The 6,711-nt window shown below is 36.7% G+C and overlaps 1 protein-coding gene across 1 annotated transcript; it reads right to left on the minus strand.

The window, feature by feature from the left end:
• Positions 1–4,652: 4,652 nt before the first annotated feature.
• LOC5571409 (peroxiredoxin-6) lies at positions 4,653–5,492 on the minus strand. The gene has a single exon (XM_001653607.3). It carries the CDS (start codon positions 5,408–5,410, stop codon positions 4,754–4,756), a length of 657 nt encoding a protein of 218 aa, XP_001653657.3. The 5' UTR covers positions 5,411–5,492; the 3' UTR covers positions 4,653–4,753.
• Positions 5,493–6,711: the final 1,219 nt, after the last annotated feature.

A 6,711-nucleotide genomic window follows, 5' to 3' on the forward strand; every position in this document is an offset into this window, starting at 1 on the left:
CATGATTTTTTCCTAGAAATGAATTTAGCAGGGTGGCCACCGAACCGGGAAAAACGGGAAAAGCGGGAAAAAGACGGGAATTTGATTCCACCGGGAAAAAGACGGGAAAAACCGGGAATTTGCGAAGATCACCGGGAAAATTGTTTTGAACGAACATCATCAAGCTGTAATCTACAAACCAACCTCCAAAATAAGTTATAAAAAGTAGTTATTTTTAATAATATTGTCATGAGACATCCGCGATTTTGAACAAATAGGGTGCAGGGAGGGCGCTTCCATGATTCACTTTGGCATGGGGGGGTTTTCCCGGCCGAATTGTTTGAAACTTTGCAGTAAGAAGCGCTTCAGTATGAGCTCTGTAGCTGAAAAATGTTTCACTCTTTTCTTAGCAATATTTGGAAATATTTTTTTGAATTTTTGTTCTCCAACTGTCAGGGCTAATCTTGTTTGAACTTTTGTTCAACTTTTTTTACTCGACGGTTTGAATAAAAGGTTAATTACTTATTGCAGATTGGTTTAGCACTCTTCTGTAATTGCTGAATACCACTATTAATTTTGAAACCAAGACTTTATTTATAAAAGCTTTTAATATGTCACTGGTTATACCACAATATTCCTAAATAATGGAATCAGTGGTTGAAGGCTCTACTGCCCATACTCGCATAACAGTCCCATATTATATGGGATTTCCTATATAAATGGGACTGTTATGCGAGTATGGGCAGTCTACAGATGAGAAAAAAAATGTCACTGCTCACTAATCGACAAAGTTTTGAATAAGGGCTCAATTAACAATTTAAATAACCGTTGCAGCTCATATAAAATGTGTTCTATCCATACAAAAAGGAGAGGGTGGGTGGAGGTCAACAGTGATAATTTTCGATGTTATTGAAATTGAGCGTAAGCCCTAAGTAAGTGCTTCTATATATGTAGCCTTGTTTCATCCATACCTTGAACTTATTTGCTATAGAGAACTCTTTATTTTATGAAGAAAATTCAAAGGATTAAAAATTGAAATCATTTCAATTACGGTAAAGAACTTATTGAACATCTGAATGATTTACTTAGGCACCAATTATCTGAAATTCAGCATTAAGATGCACTTAAGAAATTTCAAGAGCACGAGTCTAGAGAACCAAATAGAGCTCTGAGCTGAAATTTTGATCGTTTTCTCATCACCAGAAAATCAAATTTTCAACGCTAAAGGTTGTCAGGTTCTTTAGATCTTAAAACTTGAACTTGAAAATTTCGAGGTTTGGCCTAATAGGCATATTGTTATAAATATGGTTCAAAACGCATTCAAATAAAACACTTGTCGTGTCAAGAGTAAGATCTGATTGTGCTAATAGGGTAAGTGTTCCCTTAGTTGTGGGTGTTCCTATAGTTGCGGTAGTGACATTTTCACCGATTTTATTACACTAGCCACAGAACCGGCACTGCCAATCGACGTATTGGTTTGTTGATACACGGAAAAGTTGAAAAGAGCGTTTAAATTGCTTCAAAACTGATGAAATATCACTAAAACTGCTAAAACTTGTCTTACTTGTACCAATAGTTGCGGTAAAGTGTTCCTATAGTGGAGGATCCCATAAGAAAACCACGGATACCGCAACTATAGGAACACAAATTAAAAATATACCGCAACTAAAGAAACGGTGTACCAATAGTGGAGGTATTATTTTTCACTGACATGCTGTGGGTTACTGCGATGAAATCATTTTTCCCATTTAGTGAATGATCGTTACTTCCTGTTAAAACATTAACATGTGCATTAATTGCGCTTCTTGAATTTAGGCGGTTAAATGAAGTTTCATAGTGCTTAGTACCTCCACTATTGGTACATCTACCCTACAATTAATCATCTTTTACCCATGATAGATAGCTCCAGAGCTCCATTGATTTTCGGCGAACGCGAGACAATCTGATAGTCAACTTATTGTTCCAATAAAATAATAATAAATAATAAAAATATGTTGCAGTGCTTTTCATAGAAACGATTTTTCATATACAAAAAGTCAATTAAAGTCGTTGGAAAAAAAACCGGGAAAATTATGTAAAATATACCGGGAAAACCGGGAAAAAAGCGGGAATTTCAATATAAAAATTTGGTGGCCACCCTGATTTAGAATTCATAGGAATATTACAGAAACACTTCAAAAAAATGTTTAGGGAACATATAGACACTTTTTCCAAAATGTATTAATTTTTTCTTAAAGTTCTTCACCAAGATTCTTTACTGGTAATTTCAGTTAATTTTAAGAATCCCGATGTGACTTTTTTTATTTAAGCAACCGTTCTCCCCGAGAAATTTATCTAAATATTTTTAACGGAATGAAATCTGGAATTGAATAACACGCTAATAATAGGTTTTCAGATGTTCGTTTTAATGTGTCGTGCCCCCAACAATCCTCGATTTAACTCCACTAAGAATGAGTATTCAATGAGTATCTTCCAAGTACTTTTTTTCGGGGGTTTGAGCTAATGTAAGAACTTCATGTACACTCACAGAACGCGATACGAGAACGGACATAACACATATTGTTCTCACAAACAATTAAAAAAGGATTTAAATTTACTTTTTTAGTAGACTGGTTTCGAGTCCATCTACGGGACGATGTCCGACTAACCTTCCAAGTAATCTCACAAACTATCAAAGGATTATCAAGCAGATTTCTTCAAATTAAATTCCTGAAATTTCTGCTTCTATAGATTTTATGGATTATCTTAGATAATGATCTTCATATTTATTGAAGAATTTCCTGTATATTCTTTTTTTTTTTTTTAAGGCACTCTGTGCTCGTGGCCACTACTGTGCCGGAATCAGTTGATCAGCTTCTTTATCGATACAGATCTATTTTTAACTTATATATTTACATCAACTTTCACTCTCACACCGAGCAGGTAGGAGAGAGCTCTGCTGTTAGTAAGGCTAGGTGCCTGCGAAAAGGGTCAGTTTGTCTCAGTCACCATCTGATACTGACGGAGCATGAATATGCTTCCCAAAGCACGCTCCTCCGTGCGGTGTCTTCTGGTGGCTGGACGGGTTTTTTTGTGGAGGGGCTGGGAATTGAATCCATGACCTTCCGCTTATGAAGCGAAAGCGTAACCTCAAGGCTACGGGATGGTACACAAATTATGTCACGCTAAATTTCAACTTTTCGACCCCCTCCCCCCCTTTGTCACATTTTTTGTATGAGTCCTCCGCTTGGCTCGACCCCCTCCCTCCCCTTGGAGCGTGACGTAATTTTTGCATGACCCCTAAGCTCCTGAAGTAACGCTTGGAATACAATATATTTTCATAAAATCCTGGAAAATTGAAATTGAAAAATCAAAATTGAAATAGATGACAAAATGGACAAATATCAATATTTTGATATTATCTTTATTGTTTCCAAAAACGACATGATAAAAATTTCAGGAAATATCCTGTCTTGCAATCCTGTCTTAATCAACTTGTTTGATGTTATAGTATTGAATATTTTTCCCTAACCTCTAGTGAATTTCCCTGACTTTCCCTGACTTTCATAGGTCAAGAATCGAATTCCCTGACATTCCCTGACTTTCCAGGTTTTTCCAGGTAGTCGACACCCTGTTAACTATTAAAAGTAACAATTGCGTCGAATATGGTACTTGCACGGTACACAAAGTTTGATATGTATTTCTCAAAATTAAATTTTGAAGGTTTAACATGCCATTTATATTATCTTTTGCTTGTTCAATCGTAGAACTTTCAATTAGTAACAAAATAACGCCATAGGGTGCCGGTGCCATTAGTGGACCACCTAAGCTATAAAAAATAATAACAAAATAACGAAAAGCCTTAACAGAGATCTTTTGGCGTCAACAGAAAGATTTCAACCTTTACTATAGGCGAAAAATATAAAAGAGTGATAAAACTATTTTTTTTAACATAAAATCGCTTGAGCAACTATTGGTACACGTGTTCCAGTAGTTGCGCTAGAGCTCCAGTAGTAGACGTTCGGGTATGATACAAGGAATTTTCAACAAAATGGTAAATTTTTACATAAGTTTAACGTTTTTTCCTCGGAACAGCAATTAATATCTTTAGAATGAAGCATAAAGATCATTTCTAGGGCTTTTCTTGATTTTTATACATCCATATTAAAAACTGCTTTCATCCGTTGATCCACTACTGGAACACGACGGCAACTACTGGTGCAAGGGAGCAAATTTTTTGCACAAACTTAATTATTTATATGACTTTTTGATAAAATAAAAAGCTGAAATTTGGCAAATCGACTAAACTAGAGACGATCTATCCACCAGAAATAGTACATGTCGTTTTTATCGAAAAATGTTCATTTTATTCCATAGTCCAATCTACTGGTACATTACAACCATTGGTACCGGCACCCTAAATACTGTACTTTTTGAATCATAAATTTGAAACAAGTGTCCGAGCATACGGTTGAACGGTGTGATGAAACTGATTGATACAATAAAAAGGTTTATATAGCATATAGGTATAAGGTGTCCGTTTCTTAAATTGAACAACGCTCGATGTATGTGGAGAAAGTATTATCTTTTATCATATTAATGGAGATAAAAGACTAGTATATTATCTATATTGCCATATGTCACCAACTCGCCTGGGACGACGGCCCACTCTACTAGATTAATGATACCATTAATTGTGATTAGATCGATTTATTACCATAAGGATACATATACTTCACAGTTCGGACAAGTAGGTATACAATTTTATGAAAGGCATGATGGTTATGTGCAGCGTTCAAGGGTTGGTCTTTCGGAGATACCCTTTACCGGATGGCAACTCCACTTTCGTTACACCGTTGGGGAACAGCTCGGGCAGCTCATCTTCTTTTACACTCGGTTGCACCATGCACCATTCGCCCTGCTTCCAGTCGGCCGGAGTGGCAACCTTTTTCTTATCCGTCAGCTGCATCGAGTCAATGACTCGCAGAATTTCGTTGAAGTTGCGACCTGTGGTGGCGGGATACAACAGCGATAGACGTAGTTTCTTTTTATTATCGATGATGAAAACAGCTCGACATGTTAACGGCAACCCTTGGGCGCCTATTTCATCTTTGTCGAGCATGTTCAGTTTCACAGCCAACTCCCGACTTGCATCATCAATGATGGGGTAGCTGAAGTCTTCCAATTTGCCATAGTCCTTGATGTCGGTGATCCACTGACGATGTGACTCTGTAGAGTCACATGAGAGGGCAATCGGCTTCACATTTCGTTTGGCGAATTCCGGAACCAAACGTGCAACGGCCGATAGCTCTGTAGTACAAACGGGAGTGAAATCGGCCGGATGCGAGAAGAAAATTATCCAGGAATCTCCAGCCCACTCGTGTAGATTGATCTTGCCGATAGTGGTATCCACGGTGAAGTTAGGGAACGGATCACCAAGCTGAAGAGCCATTTTTATTATAGATTCCAGATGGAATAACTTGAACACGATATACGCTAAGCAAACAACAGCAATAGACTGTCGGTGCTTTCGCGGCCATGCGTCATTTATACAGCATATGCGTCGAGGTTTGGATTGTATTTGTAATATTTGCTGGGGAATGGAGCACCAAATGAACAGGGCACTAGATGATGTACGTTTAAAATATTAATAAATTAAAATTTGCATCAAAAGAAAGTTCAATCATTCTTAAAATAATAATAGGTAAATCGTTCCTAAAATATAAAAACTCGTTTAATTTGTGGATAATATATTTTTAAATACCGTAAGAATGCCATTCACCGCTTATTTCATTTCTGTCTTTTTTTATATTTTGTATTTTTTTTGTAGTAGACGCAGGACAAAATATTAGTTTTTATGGGGAACAATTTGAAATGTGAAAAATGTATTTTGGTACTGAAGACTATTTTTGACAATGGTATAGGGTAACGGTCGTATTTTGGACCCCCTAAGGAAGTGAATTTAGTTTTTGTCTCAATTAATTAATTGCACAGCGTAACCAAGTCAACGAACATGCCAGAATGTAGAGAACATTTCCACTACGAGATAAAAATGCCCATACGGTCATATAGGATCCGAAAAACGTCGGAAATAATTGAATTGTGAAGCACTGTTTTTCATTATTTTGGAGACACCAATACATTTTAGATTCTCAAAGTATATATTTTGGAAACCCGGCATTTTTTATCGTTTAGCGACTCCACGACACTGGTTGTATAATATGCTTACCCTTAGTCGAATCAATCGATTGACAATGGAAAACCGAAGAAATTCTACGCTTTCAGTTCAGAAATCTAAAAAAAGTTTAATCTTGCTGAATAGCTGCGCGTTTACCGCTACGACTATCTAGGCCCCCGATGCATTCGTATACCGTGTGGCAGACACGAACATACAATGCCCAGGGAAGTCAAGCAAATTTTCATTACGAAGAGACCTTGAACCAATTACGAATCGAACCCAGGCATCTTAATCATGGCTTTGCTTTGAATCCGCGGACCTCACCACTCGGTAAAGGAAGGCCCCTGATATGGGTTAAAAGGTTCAAATTATGTTATAATTTCGAATATTCTTCAAAATATGGTGTTACGATGTTAATAATTTTGAACAATAAATTATGACAAATAAGTTAAAGTAGATTTCAGTTATATGTTTGTAAAGCAAAACATGAATTTTTGAAGCAGGCCCTGCAGTAAGGACGTAATGCTAAAAAGAAGCATAAACATTTTTTAAATACCTATGATGAGATAAAAGAA

The sequence above is a fragment of the Aedes aegypti genome, chromosome 2 (assembly GCF_002204515.2).
Source record: "Aedes aegypti strain LVP_AGWG chromosome 2, AaegL5.0 Primary Assembly, whole genome shotgun sequence".
NCBI lineage: Eukaryota > Metazoa > Arthropoda > Insecta > Diptera > Culicidae > Aedes > Aedes aegypti.